Source organism: Telopea speciosissima, chromosome 4 (assembly GCF_018873765.1).
Source record: "Telopea speciosissima isolate NSW1024214 ecotype Mountain lineage chromosome 4, Tspe_v1, whole genome shotgun sequence".
NCBI classification, from domain to species: domain Eukaryota; kingdom Viridiplantae; phylum Streptophyta; class Magnoliopsida; order Proteales; family Proteaceae; genus Telopea; species Telopea speciosissima.
This window is the reverse complement of record NC_057919.1, coordinates 5,076,755-5,101,678: the sequence shown is the minus strand read 5'-3', so window position 1 is coordinate 5,101,678 and position 24,924 is coordinate 5,076,755. Positions and strand designations below refer to the sequence as shown.

The 24,924-nt window shown below is 38.8% G+C and overlaps 1 protein-coding gene across 1 annotated transcript; it reads right to left on the bottom strand.

Moving 5' to 3' along the window:
* Positions 1-8,345: 8,345 nt before the first annotated feature.
* On the bottom strand, positions 8,346-19,217 carry LOC122658324 (protein DCL homolog, chloroplastic). Its single transcript, XM_043853244.1, has 3 exons — positions 18,877-19,217; positions 14,359-14,473; positions 8,346-8,771 (listed from the first exon to the last, which is right to left on the bottom strand). The coding sequence occupies exons 1-3, from the start codon at positions 19,197-19,199 to the stop codon at positions 8,601-8,603; spliced, it is 609 nt and encodes a 202-aa protein (XP_043709179.1). The 5' UTR covers positions 19,200-19,217; the 3' UTR covers positions 8,346-8,600.
* Positions 19,218-24,924: the final 5,707 nt, after the last annotated feature.

The window sequence follows — 24,924 nt, the reverse complement described above, 5'->3', positions numbered from 1 at the left end:
CTCTAAATATCTCCTTCTCCATATTTTCTAGGGTTTGTAAACTCAATAATTTTTAGGAGTAGGACATAATTATGATCCCACCAATCCGTACTGCATTTATAGGACTAGGGCATAATTTGACCAACAACCGATTCCAATCCAGATAGATCGAAATCAAATCAAAATTTACCATTCTTTTAAAACCATGTATTGCACTCGATTGGATTGGAAATTTCAATCACTGCTCTCTCATGGACTCAATCATTCATGTTGATGATCTCTACCCTTCTCCATTAACATTTTTTTTCAAAGTAAATACTTAGCTTAACTTCATTTACGTTGGACTAATTAATGTTGCTTTTAATAATATTATGGTACCAGTCTACTAGAAGGGCCCTTTTATAAATTACAAGAGCCATATTTAGGCGTGGAATACAATTTTACTTGAATAACCCTTACTTAACAGGTCATTCATTTGGCTATTATTATTGAAAACAGCCATAGAAGAAGAAATTATGTTGGTTGGTGTTTATATTGACACCTTGTTAATGCCACTTATTAAACAATGGGAAAAAGTTCTGTCTGGGAGTGAGGCCTACGCCAATACTCCCATGAGTCTATCTCTCTAGACCCCATGTGAAAAGACATCTCTATCCCTTTGTTTTAAGGAGAAGAGAGATAGACACAAGGGAGTGCTGACGTAGGCCACACGCCCGTGTAGAAAACTACTTCCCTTAAACAATTTATGCCACATGTCATTCCTGTTTTCTATATGAGAAAAATCCCCCATGCTGACTGGGTGGGGATGCTTCTCCACACTCTTTCTCTCACAACGTGGATATTTCTCTCCTATCTAATCATGTGGGGTTTTTTTTTTTTAACACAACAAAATCGTTTCTTGCATTATGATTGATGTAAGATGGGAAATTCCTCTCACACTATTGGTGTAGAAAACTTTTTCTCATATTTTTTTTAGGGGGAAGAGATTGCTGCTTGGTCACATGATCCTTGCATTAGCGTAGGGGTCAATGGTGGAGCACTCACCCAAGTATCTAACATGGGGAGGGTTGGGATGGTAATTTTGCCACCCCTTATGTCGGGGTGTAGAGGCGGGCAACCAAGCAACGTACATTCTCCCTAGTTATAATATAGAATATATGATACAATCTACCCTCCACTGTTTTGCTTAGGTTGATTTGTTAATTGTAATTTTAAGCACTTAAGTGGGTTATATGTGTCTTCTTGCTCCTGCCTCTTCTGGAACAATATAGACGCCAAATAAAGAGCGAGCTACCCTTCCCTTACACCACTCTCTCTCTCTTCCACCCTTAAATTATCCTCTCAGGTTTTTTATCGATACAGTTTCCTAGTGCCTCTAATAAGAGGGAAGTGGATCCCACATGAACAGGGGGATAAGGTGGTCATTTTTGCTCTCTATGAGAAGAACCTACGAACTGTACCGGACAAGGAACCTAAGAGGATAAAGATTCCACATTCTATTTAAAGATTTAACGCCAATCAGTTAGGTCGACAATAATTCAATCCGGGCCATGAAAGAGTATTTGAATAGGCTAAGTTTTGGGCCAAATTTCAACGCCGACGTTCAAGTCCATGCTTTTATGGACCCAAAATGGAGCCCATCTAAGCCCATACTATGATCCAATGGAATTACAAGTGTGCCCCTTACACTCTCTCTCCTAAGTTCTAATTCTATGATGCCAATGTCGGGGCGAGCCTACATGCCACACCAATGGCAATGCAGAGAACGGTATCCTCTACAAGGGATTCACATGGTCAGAGTACGAAAGATAAAATAATAAAAAATCTCATTCATAAATAGGAAGGAAAGCTTTCCCTATAATAGATGGAGGATCGATTTTCCCTTCACCCACAGTGAATGGGAATCGGATGGATATTTTGAAACATATCAAAACCCTAGGAGAAATTTATGAACCCTAAGATGGTGGGTGAACCGTCCTCTATGAGTAGAAGAAGAAAACTTCGTCCATAAACTTATTGCCGGAGAGAACTCAACCTTTCAAAAAAATAATTAAAAAAAAAATAATAATAATAATAATTTTCCACCCATGGGAATGAGGGAATTGGGATAGAAGTTATTAAAACTAGAATTTTGAACAAAACCCACACGGCACACCACAGTAATTAAAAGGGCTCTGCAGTATGGTAACAATGTCCATAACCTGGAAAAGCAAATCCATTTGGAGATATGAGATGAAGATGAATGGGGAGGATGAGTGTAGTGACTAGTGAGGATTACCCACCCAGGCCAGGAGAGTTATCACGGTCAGAGACTCAGAAAAGAAGTGGAAGGAAGGAGGAGAACCCAATTACCCAAATGGCAAATTAAGCATTTAAGAATTTGACATTTGATACTTTAATAAACAAGCGTATATAGAACCAGATTCAAAATTGTTTACCAAGGAAAGGAGAAATAATATTCCTCCTCCTGCATCATTTCTGGATATAGTAAAAGATTTATATTAGAAAAGGAGCATGATGCATGAGCATGAGCATGAGCATGAGCAAGGGAGTGATCCGGACGAGGCAGCAGGCACATCGATCCCCACCCCACGTTAGGTTTTTTCTCTGGTTAAGTTCTTCCGGACAAATTAAGCCAAGTGCCAAAGTCCAAAGAAGATTTCGAAAGTAGAGAGAGAGAGACATTGATGTGATGAGATGAGATAGATATTTCTTATTCTGTTTCAGTACTACTCCGTCTCTCTCTCTCTCTCTCTCTTCTGTTTCCCTTTAATGTATTTTGTTGTTATTGTTGTTGGGGTTGTTATTCTTTATTGATTTCCAAATGAATTCCAAGGGAAATGTCACAACTCACAAGGACAGAACTTCTGATGATGGATGGGGAGTGGGACAGTTTCAATTCTCCCCTCTTTTGTAGCTAATTAGTAGGTGATGTAGTACTACTACCCTGCAACCTCTGCCCTTTTTCTTTCCCACGCTGTAGTACTACAACAACAACAACTGGTCAGGATAGCAGATGAACTTCCCCAGATACAGTGAGAGTGAGACCCAACTCCCCATGTCTTCTTCTTCTTCTTCCAGACCATATTTTTACTTCTTTTTTCTGCTCTTTCCTTTCGTTCTCCTACGAAAACGTTTCAAACGGGATAGAAAATCAAACTGTTCTGTCGCTCGGGAACCCTTTTTTTTTTTATTTTCTTTCTCGGGGCTCGATCTTCTAACCGTGAAGCCTCCTGGACCTGGACAGAGATAAAAACAACTTTCTTTATTTATAAAGAAAAACAAAAAGATAAAAACAACTTTGTAAATTGTAAGATAGAGGGAAAGAAAGAGAATAGGACATTGTGAGTAGTCGAGGAGGGATTTTGAAGGGATGATGGTGGTGGTGGCATGGTTTTAATGCACGGTATCGAATCCAATATCGGTTACCTACAAAAATGATACAATGTCGATATGGTATCGACACAAATCGTCTGTATCGAACCAGTTTACCTCTAATTTTCATTAAAAAATGTGTTTTTTTGTCAATACCATTTCATCGACACAATATCAACACAGTATCAAGATCTGTGACTTGTGATATCAATACATATCTTCCTATACTAAGGTGATGGCATGACCAAACCCAGATTGTAATAGCACAACTTAGCCGTTTCCCTATTGCTTAATGTATATAACATTATAATTTCTTCAAGGGATTTAACTACTTATTATAACATGCATATATATATTTTGGCCAGGGGAAAGTTTTCTATCCAAGAGTGTGGCGTTGGATTTTTACCTTTCATGTGGGTGGGCTGGTCATTTCGCAGGGTCTTGTGTTTGAGCAAACGAGCCATACTCTAGGACAGACTCTTTTGTCTCTTCGAAAATAGGTTCTTTTAGTCTCACAAGAGGGTCCGTTAGCACCCTCTCTCTTCTTCAAATGAAATGACCCTGCTGCCCTCGTAAGTATGAAACCATTCCATATCGTATCACCCATTGATATCGTGTATACCATTTGCTCACCAACCGAATATCCTTTCCTCTGTTTCTTCTTCCTTTAAATTTCTCTGGTTGTTGGAAACACACCCACGATCCATAACTTCTAGTTTTCTACCTCCATCATGCGGGCCGCAGTGAATTAATGGGAGCCATCTAGGGATCAAAACCCAAAAAGACAACATGATTTTCCTTTTATCATTTTTATTTTGTTTTACCATTATTTGGGACTATCTCAGGAATCAATTCATGCATGCATGAGGAGTTGTTTACTTGAATGACCCTAATCATCTAATGCCTTCAATTAGTAGGGTACCCTATAGTCACCTCTCATTATAAATCAATAAGTATAAACGAGCATTACTCCAGAAGACCAAGATGGAAAGATGGGTTTAATTAGATTCATTTAATACCTTTATTATAGCTCAATACACATAATATAATAGAGCTCCCCTATCTTCAATTGATAAGAGGGCATGCTTAGAAGCCCTATATTTTTATTGTTACATTGTAGGGACATTACCTTATAACTATGTGTATAAATATAGATGATTAAAAAAAAAAAGGCCATGGGACCATAAACCCTAATGGCAATAAATCATTTTGCCCTCCAATGAGAACCTATGTTCAATTAGTTAGCAAAACTCCATCTTACAATTTATTTGGTATTGTATTGATGGCATGATTTGCAAGTAGGTTAGTGGCAATGACATGAAATTGAAGGGAGAAAAAATGCTTACATGAGAGCAATAATGATTCTTTCTATATATATGCTGAATGACTCAAGAAGTAGTTTGACCTAATGCCCACAGTGCAAATTAATGCTTAGGTAGATAGGTTAATTGCTGCTATGAGCATGTTGATGGGTAATTGATCTATTGTTCTTATTCTACTCTTCATACCAAACTGTTAATGAATATAATAAATCTATTCAGACTAAAGCTAGCTTTGTTTGGTTTCGATACATCAACGAAACCGCTCATCAATTTCGAACTGTAAATTGAATTTTGTATTGAAAGTAAGATAAGATGAAAAGCCAATCTTAAGCCCCACCAGGGCCAGCAGTAATCACAGTTTATACCACCAATTTGAATCAATGTTGTCCCATAGAATAATTAGGCTTATGAGGTTAAAGGGTTGTTGCTTTTATTTGCTGCATTGCATGCATGTATGTAACTCACTCACTCACTCATTCACTTGGCAAAGTCTCATGATAAGGCCACCAATAATGTGATTGTGGACAACATTGACAGCTAGTAAAGTTAATCAAAAAGCTTCTATATACAAGGCTTCAAATTAAAACAGTCATCACCTAACCAAGAACTAACCATTGACCCTATTGTATATGATGATGGGCAAGCTAGGACAACCCCTCTTCTCCACTATGTCTTCAAGCTAACAATGCCCTTTGCTGATCTCCATCTATTACCACTCTCATCATTGAAATTGATCTCCATGATATCTTTTCCTTTTTAATGAGGATACATGGTAATATCTATCACAGTAATCTAGATTCTCACTCATATGCTATTTAGATTAATAACTTGGAATATCACTCATTCACTCTCTATTCCTCTGTTCTTTATTTGTTAAAATTTTAATACAATCAAACACTATTTCTGGTCTGCATTAGGAGAATAAACATGGAAAACATATACAAAAAACAGTCTTGGAGTGGGTGAAATTCTCAACAGTGAAAAACATCAAAGAATTCAGGTCCACAATGCCAAACTAAGCTGCTTAATTGCATATCCAGTTGGGCAGCAGGCAAGGCAGCCTCATCAGGCCAATCTCAAAGTAGCCCTCCTCCCCTGTTCTATATAGAAAACAAGGAGGAGAAAACAAACAACAAAGAAAAGAAGACTGGACAAGACATTTTTCTATTTCCACATGAACAAGATTGACTATGTTGGGAAACTACTTTTGAAAGTCCAAAAGAGTTGTTGGATTCAACCATAGAAACCCACCATTTGTTTTTAACTTTACTTGCACTAAACTCTAAGCGTAGACTTTAGTGGTGAGTTCTTTGATAGAATATTGCCTCTATTTCAATAAAAGAATAATAATAAAGAAAAGCATTTTCAGAGTCTATTGTGCTTGGCTTAGTCCAGCACTGCAGATACTGTGATCAATTGCTTAGTAGTAAAGGAGTTCAATGGCAGTATTCAAATGTTCCTAGCTGGGACTTGAGACTTTGAGAGTGAAGATGATTGGTATGTCAATGGAAAACAAAATACAATAAGGTCACTTTCTTAGGTTACATTCCAGAGATGGATGGCTAAATATCTTATGCAATCAAATACCATTAAAGACTAGAAATGGACTGGATCTTAAAAGAGTCTTTATTGGGTGGCAAAGGACAAGACTCAGCATGTCCAATGGAGATGACAACTCTTCTGAGACCCATTTTAGACCTTAAACTGCGCCGCTTCCCATGTGGGTAGACAACTAAATCTGAGCCCGGCCAACCCATGACCCCTCCCTCTTGTATTGGCCTGTTGAGGACTTGAGGGAACTGTCTTCCCAAAAAGATGAATAGGAAGTCAAAAGTGACAGTTGTTCAAGCTTCAACTTTCAACCAGCACTTAAGAACAGATTAAAGTCCAGAGAGAAAGAGAGAGAGAGAAAGAGGGGGAAACATGTGTGGATTTGAAACCCTTACTCCTTCCTGTCTGTGTTTCTTTTGTGGAGTGTTGAGGTGCTATCTTAAATTTAATGGTTTTGCCTTTTGGTATTTGATGATACAATCATGCATGTGGTGCAAGGGAATCGATGTGTTTTCTGATCATTTCTGGGCCATTACGCCCTCCTCGGGCTTGGGGTGAGTGTGTGAGTGTGAACTTAATTGTATATTAAAAAAAAAAATGAAATCTGGGTTTTGCTGCAATCTTTTTCCATAGTGCGTGCTCTGAGGGACTCAAAAAACATTTGACGATAATATTAATTTTGTCATCCACTTCACCAACATCTATGTGACCTCTCTGGCCTTCCCCAATCATATTCATAGTCGTACTACTTCTCCACTTTGCTTTGACTAATAAAGGATTCTCACCACAAAAACTTTTCTTCTGGTCATCACTGCTCTGCACCAATTCCAAATGGAACAGATCTGGAATTGAATTTATAAAGATCCATTCTCATCCAATAACACTCCTAAACCTGATCCAACCCACATTCATGTTAAAAGCTCGGGGTTAATATAGTACAATCATACTAGACTAAAGCAACCCAAATCCTCAATGGAGGATTCATTGAAATCTTCAAAACCCAAAACCATGCTTGATGGTAATTGCCACCAAATCCCCTAGTGCTCCTGTTTCATATCGTGTGGTTCTACAATTATGTTTGTTGCCTATTGTTGCGATCTTCTTTCTCTTTCAATTCACATATAAACTAGAAAGTTTGTTGAACCACCTCAATGAATAATGGATGCACATGCCCACAATCAAGGCAGAGCAACTGTTTGATGCGACAGACAATTGCATCAACCAGGTGATCTTAACCATCTTGATGGACTCTGATTTGGCTTGTAAAACCAAATTTGTAACACGAAGTATTATCATGCACCCTTGTGTGATACACATTGAATGCAGATGCGGGTTCGGCGCAACACATGGTGGAGATGTCTCCACCACCGTGTCTCCTGAATCCAAATAGAGGAATGGGTTCTATGCAGAGTGGGATCTTTGTAGTCTGTTGCTGCTAATGGAATGCATTAGGGTAAACGCTTTTGTATAGCGGAAGACCTGGGGAGGGAGAAGAATTTATATGAAGGAAAGAAAAAGAAAATTATGAACACTCCTTACATATATAACGACGTCTGTTTCCAATGTTCTTTAGTAAACTTCCAAGTTCGAACGAATTGAAATCTAATTCATAGGATCATCAGATGAGGCCAATTCAGATGAGGAAGATTTCCCAAGTGGGATCACGTTGAACATCCGGCCTTATCGTTTAGATGCTCTACGGGAGTGCAGCTATGTTAAGAGCCCTTGATATTCAGATCCTATGAATGTTAGTTTCATATTAGCTTAACCCTGCTGTGTGGCCCTCATTCTGCATCAACAACCCCCCCCCCCCCTTCTTCCCATCTCCCCTCCCCCCCCCCCCCCCAAAAGACAATAAAACTTCAGTAAATTCCTACCGCTGTAGTAAAAGTTATGCTTCAAGGATATCCTTGATATCCCTGCCATGCAGGCTGATTAATGTTCTGTACAATTTATCCCTGCCATGTCATCATATTATAGACGCTTGAGATCATTGAAAATTGATATACTACAAGTCTTCAACCATCTATATTTCCTTTTGCCTGTAAATGATTTTTTTTATTTTTTTTTGTTTTTAAGTGGGCAAAGAAAGAAATTCAGAAATCAACCATTTTCATACCCAACTAAAACATAAGACATTAGAATTCATCACCAACAAAATAAAAACAAGGATAGATCCATACTATATCTATTACAATAGAAATTGGTAGATGTGCATTATATGTGAGGTCACTGCTTCTCTGTCCCTAAGCAAGCACAAGCAGATGAAGGTACAAGATAACCCTACACCCAAATGTGAACCAACCTGGAGGATTTTTACAAGTGATCTGGTAACCCAATTCCAATATAAGCATCTTTGGCAAGTTAAAACCACTATCCACTGCCACGTTTGAAATGTTTACTAATGAATCTTTCTGCGTGAGAAGGGTACTTGTCCTGAATGTACGCTCGAAGACACTTCTGGTACGAGAAGTCTATCCATCCACCATCTGTTCGTACAACGAACAGGCACCTTGAGCATCTAAACTGTGGATGCCTATCAACCTTCCAAAAGAAAAGAAAATGATGAGACTTCTTTGAACCCTAACATTAAAACAACTGAAACATATTTTGCTCATACTATACCATATGTTCTATCATCATTAATTGACCATGCACCAGTACACATTAGACGAGGATCTCAGAGGCAAGATTGCCACCTCTGTTAACAAAGATTACATCATTCTGCTGAATTCATCTTACACAAGGCAAATAAGAACATGAGCATATCAGATCTGACATGGGTTTGACTACCTTGCCGATTCTGCTCAGCCCACCATCCACAAAATACAAGGATTGCGACATTTCTGGTTCAGTGTGGGTTTTGATGAACCAGAACCTGACTGGAATGAATCTACATAAACCCGAACGCCAGCACAGACTGTGAATGGCGTAGAATAGGGCAAAAGTGACAATATATTGGGCCAGGACAAAAAAAAAGGTGGAGAAATTCAATAAGAAAAATAGCAAAATGGAACAAAAGAGTAGAGATATAGGCTACAAATTCTCAACGCCCTTGGTAAACACTCAATAGTTTAACAAAACACAACCCCAAGCCAAACCCCACAGTTCACCAAATGCAATTCAAACTTAACCCATAATTGAGTCAGTCCTAACTCCACCCAATCTAGCTTTACCCATTAATACACCCTAGTGTCATCTTCCAAAACCCCAAGTTCAATTTCAATACAATAGAAACCATCTAGGGTATCATGGCCCAGCTAAGAGGGAAAAATTGAAACACGACAATGCTCATGGATCAATCAATCCTTGGAAGGAATGGATTAACAAGCAGATCACAATTACATGTGTATAGAAGAGCCCAATGAGTAAAACAATGAACTGTTGCATAGGCCGACAAAGTCTGAGATGGCCTATCCGACTGTTTGAACAGTCTATAGTACATGACGTCATATCCACCCATTTCGTGCAAATGTACAATCCATCATTTGGTTCCAATAAAACTCCTCTAGAAAAAGTCAAACTGAACATGGCATGTTTTCTCATCAATAGGTCTCCATCTAAAACAATTGATTGCAAAATCCCTGAGGAGTTATGGACAAGAAAATCAATAGATTATTCTATATTTAGAGTATTTGAGTCCAGTCTATGTTCATGTGCAGAGTAGGCGGCGTTCCAAGTTAGACTCGAAGTCTAAGCAGTGTATCTTTCTTGGCTTTAAGAAAGGTGTAGAAGGATCCTAGTTCACAAAAGATTATGGTCAACAAGGACGTTGTGTTTGATGAGTCTCACATAGTGAATTCAAACTGCAGGTCACAAGTAGATGACGAAAATAAAGGAGGATCTATTGTGCAGGTGGAGTTAGGTGAGTCAGACACAGCAGGAGAGAAAGTGTCATCCAATAGTTTACCAGAATCACAAAAAACAGTAGATGATCCCTCTATCGTGGCAAAAGGTAGAAGGAAGCATACTCACAAAGCTCTTGTGAAATGCATTTGAAGTATAGTTGGAAAACAAGGTTTTGACTAGGGCGAGTCACCTGAGTCAGGTAAAAAAAAAAACATGAAACCTAATCAAGAGTCGTGAAATCTCACCCGAGTTTAAGAAATGACCAAAGTACCAAACAAGGTCCAAGTCAGTCTGAGTTTTTACTTGATGTTTTTGCCCGAGTCATGTGAAACCCACACCATATGTTTGGTCTACAACTAAACCATCTTGACCAGGTCCCTCCTCACTCAAAGAAGAAGGAAGATGTTAAAAAAAAAAAAAAAAAAAGGACGACTCACCTCATTCACCAGGTTTTGAAAAGGGCGAGTCGAGTAAAAAAACCTGGTTTTCCAACTATGGTTTGACAACATGCCAACATGGTTGCTTATGCCCTTACTGTAGGTACAGCCGTACAGGTGATCCATTTTCCTACCAGGATGCTCTAAATGATGTGCCAAGCGATAAATGGATCGACAACTATGACGGAGGAAATGGAATCTCTACAAAAGAACAAGACTTGGGAGATTGTGGGAAAACCCAAGGAAAGAAAAATAATTGGGTGTATATGGGTCTTTTGGAAGAAACAGGCAACATCGGAAAAGGAGCGAGAAAGGTTTAAGGCCAGGCTTGTAGCCGAAGGCTATACACAGAAGGAGGGGGTGGGTTACAATAAAATATTCTCTCAGGTGGTGAAGCATACTTCAATTTGGGTACTATTTGCCTTGGTAGCCATGTTTGATTTAGATCTGGAATAGCTTGATGTGAAGTAGGATGTCTTGTCACATCGGTTTGTGGGCTGAGAAGCATGAGGATGATAGGCTGTAACCCTATTCTCCATTGGTAGTGAAAATCCATTCTCATCTCCCCATGGACGTAGGCACCTTGCCCAACCACTTTTCTGCATTGTTATAGGTTGTCATTTCTACATGATTTTCATCTCTCTCTCTCTATCTATCTATCTATCAGGTGAGTTTCTCTCCTAACTCTCCTCCTTCCTATTTCTCCTTGTTCCTTCCCACTGTTATCATTATTCATCTATCCTTTGTTTCTTCTCTGTCCTTACTGTTATTCTTTTCTGCTCCTAATGGTAACCTGATTTGGGAAGACTTTGTTAGAACTCCGCAGATATCAATCCATTCAGTCTGAAATTCTGGAAGCAACTCACTCCCTCGGGGTGATTCAGTCCCTTGGATATCATTCCATATGATCTCCCCTGTCGTGATATATTATTCTGAAAACAATTCTGCTCCATATACTTCCGCCAGGTTTGATTTCAGTAGTTTATCTTTACATTAATAATTGGTTGTTGGGATTGGTATTTGTTGGATTCAGCAGGGTTTAGTGAAGCGATCCATCACCTGAAATCTCAGGTCAAACCGTCAAACGATGGCCATATGAGAGAATTTCAATTTGATCGATCCTCCTCTTCCGCTGGTTAGTTGTTTCTATCGTGAAGAGGAATGATGTAGAATTAAGGACCTACCAGAGTAGGAAATCTAAGAAGCACCAGGCCTAACATGACCCAGTTCGTTAGGAACAGGCTTAAACCTTCTCCTACAAGTTTTGATGATTCAGTTTGAATGCTATATTCCTATTCCAAGTTGGATTCGATACTTGCTATTTTGGGAGGTTATTCAAGCACTGATATTTGTTGATCCGTTAAGTCAAATCTTAATAGCATAGCTTGACATACTATTTGGTGTATTGAATCTGAAACCTGATCGACAAAAAGATTATTTGACTGGTCAAACTTGAGGTCTCCTACCACAACTAGGAATTCACCATTCCAGCAGATCCGGCCCTTGGATCAGCTGAAACTTTCAGCAGCTATTATAGGCCATTAGAAGAGAACTCGACCTACATTATCTGGACATCTGAGGTGTTGATTTTGTTTTATGTGATTTCTCTTAAATCTGGAAATTTGGTCTCTGTTTTTCATCATGTTTTTGTTGGTACCGGTTTCATAAATCAGAACTACATTGAAGAGTAGTACAACAACAAGAAGCTCAGCCTTATCCCAACTTAATGGGGTCGGCTACATGGATCCAAACAAACAGAGTAGGTAAAACTGAGGATTAGACAAAATAAGGGAATGAAGAGATAGGAAAAGAGGGGAAGGGAAATGAGATGAGAAGTGAAATGACAGATGAATGATGTAAAAACCAAAGAAAACTGAAAGATAAAAGTAAGAGGAAAGAGGGACACCCGAGTAAGTCAGGAGAATCTCAGCTAAATAGGGTCTGCTACATGGATCCTTGCCCTCCAATAGGCTCTACCCGAGGTCTTACCTGGTACAAGACCTAGACTATGCATGTCCTTCCTCACAACTACATTAAAGAGTAGTACCCTCGTAATTATGAATGAGGACAGAAACCTCATACATTACATAGAAGTCCGTATTTGAAAAGTTTGCTCTGTTTTACCTCCCATCTTTTAAGAAATCCTAGATACATCCTCCCTCTCAAGTTAAATTATTGTTTTGTCCCCACATTCTGCTTTCTCACAAAAAAAGGTCTTAGACTTTCTATGAAATTACAGACATCACTTACCACCTTATTTTGAGTTTCTTTCACGCTGGTGAACCAATAGTGACCCAAAAATAGGGTTTTGGAACCCAAGATTGCATCAATTCCAATTGATGCCATTGCATTAGACATTACTCCGGTATGGAGGCCTACGCACAAGCTTGGGAGGACCACAATGTGCTGGTGGCATTCCAATGGGATGAAATTGACCTTTGGATAGTTTTATTATAGTTGCGCCTTTTATTTTTATTTTTAGGTTATTTTAATAGGTCTAATTTATAAGCCCATAAATAGAGGGTAAAGTTAGTACATGGGATTAGTAGTTAAGTATTTGGGTTAGATTAGGATACTTGATAGTTAGATGGAGTTTTATTTTCAGTCTATTTACTTTATTCAGTGTTAGAATGATTAGGAGTCCTTTTATGAGTCAATTTAGAAATTTTAGGAGGTCTTAATATATGTAATATACCCCCCTCAATTGAAAGCTGTTTTGTTTTTTCAAGAGTTTGGTGTTGTTGAGCAGTGCATATGGGATTGGTATTTCCTTCTTCTTCTGATTTGTTTTCATCAGGTGTGATCTTTACCCTCTTCTCTTCTACTATTTTTCTTGATTCCACCAGGTGGAACTCCTGTTTCTGGTTCAATTTTCAGATTGCTAGATTTGGGCATCTTCCTTATTCTAGTTCTATTTCATCCAATATTTGTTTCTACTGTCTTACTGATTCTACATAGATCCTGGTATAGTTGTAGTTCTTGTTTCTAAAATCTTTTCTAGAACCCTGAACTATATGACTCGGAGACTGACCTCCAGTTGGTAGGACTTTTCCCCTTAGCTCCAACCAGTGGTCAAATGGAACCCAACAAACACACAATCTCATGGTTTAGAGTTCCATGGTCTGTATGAATTTTACTTTTAGAGTGGTATTTGTAGTTCTAATAATACCCTACACTTAATGCAGCACTAATATCTATTCAGCAATGGTAGTCTAATATTCAGTTATATAGTCAACAAGAGGATCAAGATAACTAACAAGCTCGCATGCCGTTGTAAGGAATTCTCCAATCAGAACAATGTTGATCATCCCAGTGCCCATCATAGGGAGTACTAATACATAAATGGTCGCTTCCCAAGTGAGCATCCAAGCAAAGAAGCATATCTTAGGAACAGCCCATAAACATCTTCTCCAATTCCTTCAAAGTGATGATCATCATGTTCACCCATCATCTGGATTTGCTTCAGAAACCCGAAGGATTCCTCCAAGATGAAGAGCTTGGCTTATGAGTGACCAAGAAAATGATTGTTGAATCTGCATATTATGGGTGTACTACATTTGGGACTCCAAACTTCACCTTGAAGCACTCTAATTCAGATAGTATTACACCAAAGAAACCAAGAGCTCTTGTCGATGCACTTAGTCTTGAAAATATATAGCATAGATGGTGTACATGCTTGCACAATTTTTATACTTGATCTCAAAACAGTATAAAATTTCTTGTGCAAAGCTTCCACGTAGAGTCACAAATATAAGTTCTCATTAGCATAATGGTTAAATTAATGAAAGTAATTCAACCAAAAATACTAAACAATCCTATAAAGGTCCAAGTAAAATGTAATTTACCATAATAGAATCAAGGCCGCAGCCAATTTTATCTTCAGAATGTGGATGAAATGCAAGGAGCTTCTCCACCACAGCTTTCTCATCGTCAGGTGTCAAACGCTCCCCATCCATATACCTGGCAGTATGTAAATTTGTCAAACAAGGTGGAGGTCGTTCGAGAGGTTACTGAAAACACTACAAACTATTCACATAGAGCAACAAGGAAACGGGGCCCGGTTTTTTTTGGGGGGGGGGGGGAGAGGGAGAGAGAGAGAGAGAGAATACTTAAAATTCCTTGTTTTTAAAAAAGAAATAAGGAGTAGCCAGACCCTTGTCAGGGAAAGCAGAAGAAGAGGAAGAGAAAACTACACATACAGGATATATGAATTTAAATGGTCCTCCCAGAATGCTATGCAGCACTCCCTGCCCAGCACCAAACACTACTTCTTTAACTGAATGTTCCGGCCATGGCTGTTAGTCTGACATCCATTCACTAGACAATCAGTAGTGTAGGATCTGAGTCTTATTTTCAGGTATGGTAGAGTAACATGAGTTCAAGTCATGGTAGGGGTTGGTATTGGTATTTTGTAAGGGTCAGTACTCTAGGGTGTGGTGTGTTGATATATATTGTCGTAGCCTTTACTTAACAGCTCGAGCTTTTGGGAAAAGCAGCTGTAACATGGTATTAGAGCTAGGAAGTCGGGTGTTCGATCCCAGGTAAGTGTGAGGGGTTTGTGTTGTGTTCTTGTGCCCTTACACCTTGTGCCACATGGTGGTGTGTGAATGAGCCTACACAGGCGGAGAGTTGTTGTGTATTGATATACATTGTTGTAGCCTTCCTTAACAGCTCGAGCTTATGAGATACGTGGTTGTAGGGAAAGAACCGGTGACTCACAGATATGCAAGTCTATCATCATTGTCTGATTAATGCCAAAGAAAGACAAACGAGGGGGGAGGGGAAGAGGTGAAATCATTGCTTGTTTGTCTCCTGTTCGGAAATTAAAAAGAAATTGAGAAAACAATTTTAAAATGTTTTTATGCAAATGAGAAACTTTGTAATTCACCCCACTGTTTGATGACAAGAAGTGAGTCTCATCTAGCACCTCCCCCCCCCCCCCCCAAAAAAATAAAAAAGAGGTGGTGGTGGCAATAAACACCTCATTTCCCATTCCCCCTGCCTATCCTTTTCCACTGTCATGCAAACAACAATTAATATCTCCGTCACCCCCTCTTCTTTCAATCTCTTTTGCAGCAACCTATTAGGTTCCCACTATTGAGCAAGATCCTTCTTCTTCAAGGTCTCCCACCAAGGGTCGAAACCGAAATATTTCGGGTTTCGACCAAAACTTTGTATGCTTCGACTGGCCATTTTGGTGGTCAAATGGTCATATTTTGGCCTGAAACTTCAAGGAAACTATAATTAAGCATCTCTAAATATATTGGAACCTTTACATTGTATTTTAAAAAAGCAAAACACACATCCAAAATTCCACCTATTGTGGCTGCTAACTCCTTCAAACTCTTTTGAAGTACTTGGCCAGTCAGCCAAAAAACAACACATCTATACACAGCCTTACCTTCTTTTAAAAGCTCTCTTCAAATACTCTTCAATTTCTCCCACTCCACACCACCCAGCAGATAGCTAAACCTATTAGTTTCCATACCACAGCTCTTGCAGAGAATTCAACCAATGAACCACTGAACAAAGATATATTTTTGGAAAGGGCCATACCCAAACAGGTTTAATAACTTTTCACAAGCAAAATAGTCTAATCAAATTTGAGGAACATATGATATGATATTTATTCATCTTTAAAATGCAAATAGAACCTGCTTGCCAAACTGAACCCTATTCTCTTGAAGTGCTCCAAAATTAAAATTTTCCTTAGGGAAAGTAACCATGCAAAATGATTAAAATAGGATGGATGAAGTAGAGAGTTGCGACCGGAGTTTTGTGTGATCGGCATATCCCTTTAAAGCTTAAAGGAAAGTTTTATAGGACTGTCATTAGACCAGCTATGATGTACGGGGCGGAGTGCTGGGCTGTGAAGAAGTGCCATATAAATAAACTAGGTGTTGCAGAGACGAGGATGTTGAGATGGATGAGTGGGAAAACTAGGAAGGATAAAGTGAGGAATAACCAGAGCTGGGTTGGGAGTAGCTCCGATACATGACAAACTTAGATAGAGTCGTTTGAGGTGGTATGGCCATGTTCAACGGAGGCCTCCAGATGACCCAGTTCAGAGGAGTGACCTGATCCTGATTGAAAGAATCAAAAGAACCAGGGGTAGGCCTAAGAAAACCATAGGAGAAGTGGTGAAGAAGGACATGCTTAGCCTAGGCCTTGTTTCTGCTATGACCTCAAATAGAGCTGATTGGAGAGCTAGGATCCATGTGGTTCACCCCATTTTGGTGGACCATAATGATGTGATGATGTTGTCGTATTACACGCCATCTTTGAGGCCTAGAGCGGAATGTTGGGCAGTTAAGAAGCAGTACTTAGCTAAGAAGGGATGATGCCCTAGAATTGTGCGATGTTGTATCTCCCCTCCCCCACCCCCCGTTTTACTTCTTTACGAATATTTTGCTGACTATTCTAGGATCTGTGTAGCCAGCCCCATTAAGTTGGGATAAGGCTATGTTGTTGGTGTAATAACTTGTAACCATGCAAAAACACAGAACTTTGAGGAGAGCTTTACTTTTCCAGATGCATGCCATATAAATAATTTTTGACTCTCTATCACAATATAATAAGACTTTAAACATAAACCTGATCTTTGAATAACTGGGAAATTCCCTAGATAGACCATATTTCAAAGTTTAGTGGCCTATCTAAGCTGTACGGCCCACCATGTATAGGACTTCTTCCCTTGTTTTTCCAACCGTACCTGTTCTTCAGAGAAAAATGAATTTCAAACAGTGCAATCTAGCAGTTATGGTCACCATGCTTGAAGCAGTTCCTGCACTGCTGACGCCAAAAACTGGCCCTGTTAAGTCAGAGGATCAAATAGTAGATATCTTTGTTAGCAACCCTATAGAAGATCATATTCAGAATTCGATAGAACAACTTTTGTGGATTAAAAGCGTCATCCCATCTCCTCAGGTGAGTGGCACACCACCTCCATGTAGTTGTCACAAATAATAGTTAATTAAGAGTTTAGTGTTTTAAATTGGAAATTTTAAGGTGCCCATTTGTTTCCTTGTTATGTGGGTCATCTTATATTCCACAATTGTATGAGAATATAAAGACGATAACCTTTTCCTCTTGAAATCCTTACCTTAAAAAACTACCAGAATGTCAGCCCTTATACTCAATGATCAAGTGCACACAATTATGCATCCAGTCACAGCAGACTCTCCATACAACAACTTCACGACAAAGGTTGTGGAAATGAAGTGAACGATATGTAGCCTAAAAGTCACGAGGACTGGTACTGAATGAGTGAGAGTGAGTGTTTGTCAGTGTATTAGAGTGTGTTAGAACTTACCAATAAGACATAACTAAGGACATAATTATTTGAAAATATGTGAAACAATTAATGGGTGTTTCAGTAGGAACTTGGCCTCTGGTAGATGTTAAACAGAAATAAAAAAATTTAACAAAGTGAACAGTATAATTTTGATGTCAAAGAGAGGGTTCATAAAGATTCTAGTCATCCCGCATCCAGTTTTAAGGTCACAAAATATTTCTGGTTGCAAATATTTCATGAGAGGGAGAATCGGTGATGCGATACTTTTGGTTGCAAATGTTTTATCAGAGGAAGAGTCAGCTGAAGCTATCTTAGATACTAATTCATACACAAAAGACTTTTTCAAAGACCTGGAAGCAAAAGTATCATTGAGACTTCACTTTGCTGTACCGTAAACAAATTTCTTGCCAGTAAAGCATTGTATAATGAAGTCAAGCTCCAACCACACCCCCACCCTCTTTTTTATTTGAAATCGGGAAGGTTCATGCCTAGGCCAACATAGGACGGGTGGTTTCAGTATTGACTAAATGTTCTAAAACTATAAAGGGAAAAGGAGATTCAGAGAAGTCCCTCGTTTAAGTAGTATACATGATATAAATAAAATGGGGTTGCCATCTTTAAGCTGTCGTATGTTTCCTCTTAGGAACCTAGGAAGGAAGCAATCCAAATACATTCTAATTCCCTTTTTCGTAGCATTATTTTAATCAAATTTCAAAAGCAGGGGTGAAGACTGCGTTAGTGAGTAAATTTCCAGAAGCGGGGTTCCTCTAAACTATTCTTTCGATCAAAAGCTCAAACAACGGGGAAGAGTAAGGTCGTGTATGACTCATTGATTCTACATAGGTTGCAGTTGAATAATACCGGTGTTCATCCCAAAGTCCAATTCATGCGTTTGTGTAGCATCTAGTTATTCATTGAATAATCAGTTCTTACTACTCCTAACTGATAAATGAAAGAATAAAACAACGGCAACAAAAAAAATTGCTAAATGAGAAACAAAAGAAGAAAATCATTAAGAAGCATGAGAAGAAGAAACATGGAATGCTGTTGGAAGCAGTTGCAGTGGTACTTGTCGGAGTGAATAATCTCTTTGGCGAGCGAAGTTATGGGTTTGATGTCATGGAGTATCTCGGCTTCTCTATCTTTCCACTGTCTGTAGTCGGGGCTGTCCAGGCGAGAGCGCTGCAGAGCATCTTTTGCACTCCAGGCATCGTCGTGGGGCAGAGATTGAGACTGAGATTGCAACAAAGACTGGGAGAACTCGGCAGCCGTGCAAATGGACGGTCTGCCCACTGAAACGAAGAAACCAAAAACGGAGGAGCTGCTTTGCTGTTGGAGTGTCAGACTCAGCCGCCGTGGAATCCCTCTTAGCAGAAGGGGAGCAGCAGCCATTGCGAGATTTTCAGGCCTTCGCGGAGAATTTGTTCTGCGGAAGCGATCTTCCTCACTGCGACGGATTGCCTGTTCTAGTTTCCTAAAGCCCTGTTTGCTTAGCGGGAGTTTGGGGCAGGACAAATAATGATGGAAATATCCGATAATATATCTAGGGTTTTAAAAAATTGGGATGTTTGGATACCTGTAGACAAACCCGGTCGTTCTGTCGTTTCATTCACCTTTGTGAGCTTTGTCACTCTTCAAAATCCCAGGATTTTGAGGAAAAAGTGAGGAAAGTTTCCACTTTACCACCCACTCTCTTCAAAAGCAAAAACATGTCAAAAAATGCAACTCTTCCCCATTACTATTCTTACCTCAAAACTCCACAACATGGCGGATCTTTGTCCTCTGCTGCAGGGAACTGGTCCAGTGCTGGGGCGTAATGACCACCTTACCTCTACTCTAACACTCTGACTGGGTGGAGTCCAACCCCCCTTATTATAAGCATTGGAATTGGCCTGACAAGGAATTGGGGAAGATAATTTTCCTAACATGGGACCAAACTCAACCCGACTTTTCTACCCCAATCTCCCTACCATCCATGTGGGGCCTAAAAAGGACATTTAATTTTTTTTTTGGATAAGCCTAAAAGGGACATTAATAAGGGGTAGATGAGAACCTTTCTCCCCACCCATGAAACAACTATTGGTGTTGTTGGTTGGTACCTTTGTTAGTGAAGTATGGGAGTCCCAAGAGGTCATGGGATCAACTCTCCTATATTTACCATGTGCAATGAAGGGCCCCTTCTTATCCTCAAGTAATCCTTTATGGTCTACTCTCTCTATGATGATAGGTAGTGTAGGACTGTGGCTTAAAAGTGCCCTACAATGTTCTTCCATTGTTTTTATTTTTTTGGGAAGTTCAATCCTCTTCATATCTTGATATCTAGGACCCATGAGTTATTTTATGGACGGGTGAAAATTGGGTCTAAAATGGATAATAAAGTTTTTCTTGATTTGTCTCAAAGAGATGGAATCTATATCTAGTCTTAAGTCTTCACCCTTCAAGAGAGAGAGAGCAGTAGTATCATCCACTTTTCTTTTTTGTGTTTCTTTCCATGTTCTCACTGTACTTCAAGACAAGAAATACAAATCCTAAACCATCAACTGATTTGCCAAGGTTACTTCAATATATTTTCTTGGGTCAAGTTTTTCTTAAGCCATGGCGTAGTAGGAATTCCTTTACGTCATCATTGCACTTGGATAGGCAGAGGGGAACAATGAGGGGCATATTTGACCTCCAACATATAGGGAGGGGGAATATCCAATAGATTTGTGGATGAATCCCTTCGTCGCAGTTGATGGAAAACTTTTGCCTATTTTCGTTCCATCTTCACAAGTGTCACGAAGTGGGAACAGAAATATTAAAGTCATAATAGATGATTTACTCTCAAATTAGGCGGTTGTCACGAAATGAGAACAAGAAAGAAGTAAAAAGATGATTTACCCTATTCTCATTGAATTACTATGTTTGTATGTTAACCAATGAGAGGATGAATTGATGGGAGATCTAATGATTTTGTAAGATGGAAGACATAATAATTTGTTATACTTAATTGAACTTAATAAGTAAAAATAAATTTGAAGAGCAGAGGGGAATTGTAGACCAAAATTTTCTTCTGGAAGAATCTCTTACTCATAAAATATAATCCTTCTTATTAAACAAAGAAGGATATTTATGATCATGAACCATAGCATATGGGTTTGAAATTTTTTTTTTTTAAAGTTTAAGATAAACATGAAGTCCAATCATTGGATCATATCGCCATTCAACAGTCATTTGTCATGTCTTATTTTTTAATACCAGCATAAATGAAAATAAATCTCATCCCTCCATGATATTTCTATAACATACTAATAATTCCTTTCACATTTTTAGTCATGACTCATGATTAATGACCATGTGAACTTGAAGGGTTGACCAAGTTTCAAAGCTTTCCATGTAATTGACATGGGAAGATGCAAAAACAAAAACAAAAATCTTGATGTAACCCTCAAAAATCAACCCAATGTATTAGCAATTTTTTTTTAGAGAAATAAGTTCTTGTGATCAACTATATGACATAGAAATATCAAAACTCTTTTACATTTAAGATAAACTATTATTATCCAAATGTCCTCTATTGTACAATGCATGACTTGGTATAACCAACAAAGGTTACACCGAACAAAAAGCAAGACTTCTTGATTTTTTTAACTCTAGACCCACTTTTTCCCTAGATATTTATGCACTTTATGTGATCAAAGAAGGATCATGATAAATTACGAGAAAGTCATTTGAGGTGGAAGTAACTTCGATACATGATATTCTACAAGAAAGTCATTTGAGGTGAGAGTACCTACAATACATGATAATCTACGAGAAAGTCATTTGAGGTGGCATGACCATGTTCAACGAAAGCATTTGAATGCTCCATTACAAATGATTAATTTGATTCAAATTGAAATAATTAAAAGAACTAGAGACAAATCGAAAATGACCTTAGGAGAAATGGTGAGGAAATATATGCACATCTTAGGTCTTGTATCAAGTATGACTTTGAATAGAATTGATTGGAGGGCAAGCATCAACGTAGTCAATTCCATTTAGTTGGGATAAGGTTGAGATGTTGTTGTTGTATTCCATGAATTTTCATTGATGCTTTTATCAAAAAAAAAATCTTCATTGGTGCACTTGCTCCCTCCACACCGTTTGCTCAAAGGACCCTTTTTCTTTTCAAAAACTATGAATGAATGATTTTAGATTTTAAAAATGATAGTTGTAATGGATTAAATTTTGAAAATTGAAAGTTTGAAGTATGCAATTTCTATCAAATTTGATAAATGGACCAAGGAGATCAACGAGGCAGGTTAAAGGCATCCATAAATTGCAATGCCTTACATAATTGTCATATTTAATGTTGGGGAAGGGTTTGCTATCTGGTCACGTGGGGTGTGTAGGAATATCCAATAGAAGGGGCACAACAATCGTTTTGCCCTTTGTGTGTGGGCATAGGGGAAGGCCCCCCACCCCCCCAAAAAAAAAAGCAGACTCATTACAAGAGTCCCATAATAAAGATCACTAGTAAAGTCCATTGGACAATCTTGATCAACATCATCCAGGGATTAGCATCCTCTCTCACGTTATTTGTTTTTTTAAATAAATAACATTTTTTCTTGATGGATTTTGAGAGAATCTTTTAATTCACAAGTTTTGATAGTTGGATGGAACTCTTGTATTAGTGGTGTGGGCATCCAGACTCTGTATAATATATGGGTAAAAGGGATGATGTGACCCTTTAGTATTTTTGTGCAAGACCCACAAAGGAGCCGGACAAAGACCCAAAAGGGGCCACTACACTTATTAGTTCCCTACACTACTATTACTATTACTAATTAAGCTAGGGTAGGGTTGGGGTGGGGCTGGGGGTGGGGAGGGGGGGCGTAGGAGGGGAGGGTTGAACACACAGCCTTCCTTCAGCTTATGCTAGACCCACTAGCTAGCAACATGCCACTGTGGTAGAAGAGCTTCCCTAAAAGGAAAATTAGGAGAGGGGGGAATTAATAAGAAGAGAAACAAAAGGTCATTCACCCCCTGAAAAAAAAAAAGAAGAGAAACAAAAAGTGATCAATATTTGAGGAGGAATTTGCAGGTCACACCAATGGATGTTTTGAAAAAGATATCATCCATATAGGGTCAACATTTTTAGTGGAAATGAGAGAAAATAATAAAAATGTGGGGAGCGTATGAGTTGCACTAGACATAGAGGGAGGGCGAAATGACCACTCCCTCCCCCATGAAAGGCAGAAATGCCCACCTTGTTGATGGTTCTGTGTGCTCTCATTGGCCCTCGTGTGTGCGTAGGAGCCACGCTCCCCTACAAAGAACTCTTTCCCAAATAAATTTATGTGAGAAGGAAACTGCAAACCGGCAAAGTGACAATCTGTGTACCATAATTATTTTTTCATGGTTTGATTGCCAATTTGAGATTCACCCAAAAAAAAAAAAAAATTTGCCAATTTGAGATCTTAATGCATTAATATGAAAAAAAATTAAATCTATTTATATAATGTAATATACATTAGGGAAAAGAACGCTACCTAGTCATGTAGCCCCCGTGCCTAGACACATGCAGACATAAAATGACTGCCCCAACCTCATGGAAAAGCATAAATCCCACCCCCTGATGCTTGCGTGCATGCTCCCATTAGCCCTGTGCCATACAACCAAGTAGCATTCTCTTGCCCAATCCTTTATATGGGATTCTTCCATTTATATTCATTTTTTACATATGAATTTAATAAAAAAAAAAATAAACAATATAAATAATTCAATTTAATCCTAAATGGAATAGGGTTCCTTGAAAGACAATATGACCCCTACGCCAACTTGGAGCCAATGGGAAAATGCGCAGAAGCATCAAGAGGGGTGGGATTTCTACCTCTCATGGGTAGGGTGGTCATTTCACATCTCTTTGTGTCTGTGTATAGGTCATGCTTCCTTTTAGGGTTCATTTTTCTCATATTAAATTAGGAAATATTGTTCCTTTAAATTGCATATTCAAGAGGGATTTTTTCGATTGCAGTGTGCACATATAAGGTTGTGCAACATCGAAAGGTATTATGGTTAATCTAACTTTTGTTTTTGGAAAAGAGAAATCTATTGAGGAGTGAGACACAAGGTTTCACTTACACAAAGATTGTCAGGCCAAAGCACGGAGTTTGGCCATTCTGTCGTATCACTCAAAGATAGGACCTCTCTATCTAGAGAATGAGCTACGCAGTTAACCACTCTAGGACTAAATTGAAACTTACAAATGGAAAATTCCGAGGTTAGGAAAGAAATGTCTTGGATAATGTTTTCTATCCCAAAGGGCATCGAAGATGGCTTCTCATTTAGGAAACGAATGACCTCAGAGCAATCAGACTCCACGATGATCTTAGGGATATTATACTTCAACGCCTGAGACATGCCTAGCTGGATGGCCAAAGCTTCATCCGTGTCGATGTCCCCAAACATAACTAGAGAAGAGTGAGCAAATATTTGAGTACCTACTGGGGAACTTTCGATAACTCCTAATCCTCCCCTAGAGGACTCCTTGTCGAAAGTGGCATCACAGTTAATTTTGCAGAACTCGGATTGGGTTGGAAGCCAATGTTTGATGGATTGCAATTGGGTTGAAAGGCTATCTATTACCACCCATTGAATTTTTTGTAATTTAGCAAAATTCCTCGAAGGTGAATTGAGCTCTTTGGAATACTTTCCTTTGGTTTCCAATCTTTTTCTTAAAAACTCAATCGTTTTTGGCCAACCAAATAAACCAGCGGATGAAAAAACTCAAACTAAGAGTTATCTATAAAAGTTGCCAAGATTGATCGTGTGTAAACTTTTAGACTTTTAATTCATACATCCTCCCATTATATTGTCATATTCCCTTTGCATTATTTCAGCTCCAATTTTTTGTTGGATGTCAAAAGCTTTCTTTGCCACTTGGCATAATAACATTTCGGCTGAAACTTGATACCTAAGCAAGAGACATGGGATCCACTTGTCTACGATAATAAATATAGACAATATTTTTCATCTGGGCAAGAGATGTCTACTTGGTCACATGGCTCCTACATCAATGCGAGGCCAATGAGTGCACGTAGGGCATCAACATGGATGACGATCCCCCCCCCTCACTCTCTCCTCACATGAAATA

What these genes read in the sequence shown, in the direction of transcription:
- LOC122658324 (XM_043853244.1), bottom strand. Translation starts at nt 19,199, where the DNA reads ATGGCTGCTGCTCCCCTTCTGCTAAGAGGGATTCCACGGCGGCTGAGT. An exon ending in GAGATTATTCACTCCGACAA is followed by an intron (nt 14,474 to 18,876) that starts GTACCACTGCAA and finishes ACATACTGCCAG; the next exon opens with GTATATGGATGGGGAGCGTT. An exon ending in GCGGCCTTGATTCTATTATG is followed by an intron (nt 8,772 to 14,358) that starts GTAAATTACATT and finishes TTCTTTTGGAAG; the next exon opens with GTTGATAGGCATCCACAGTT.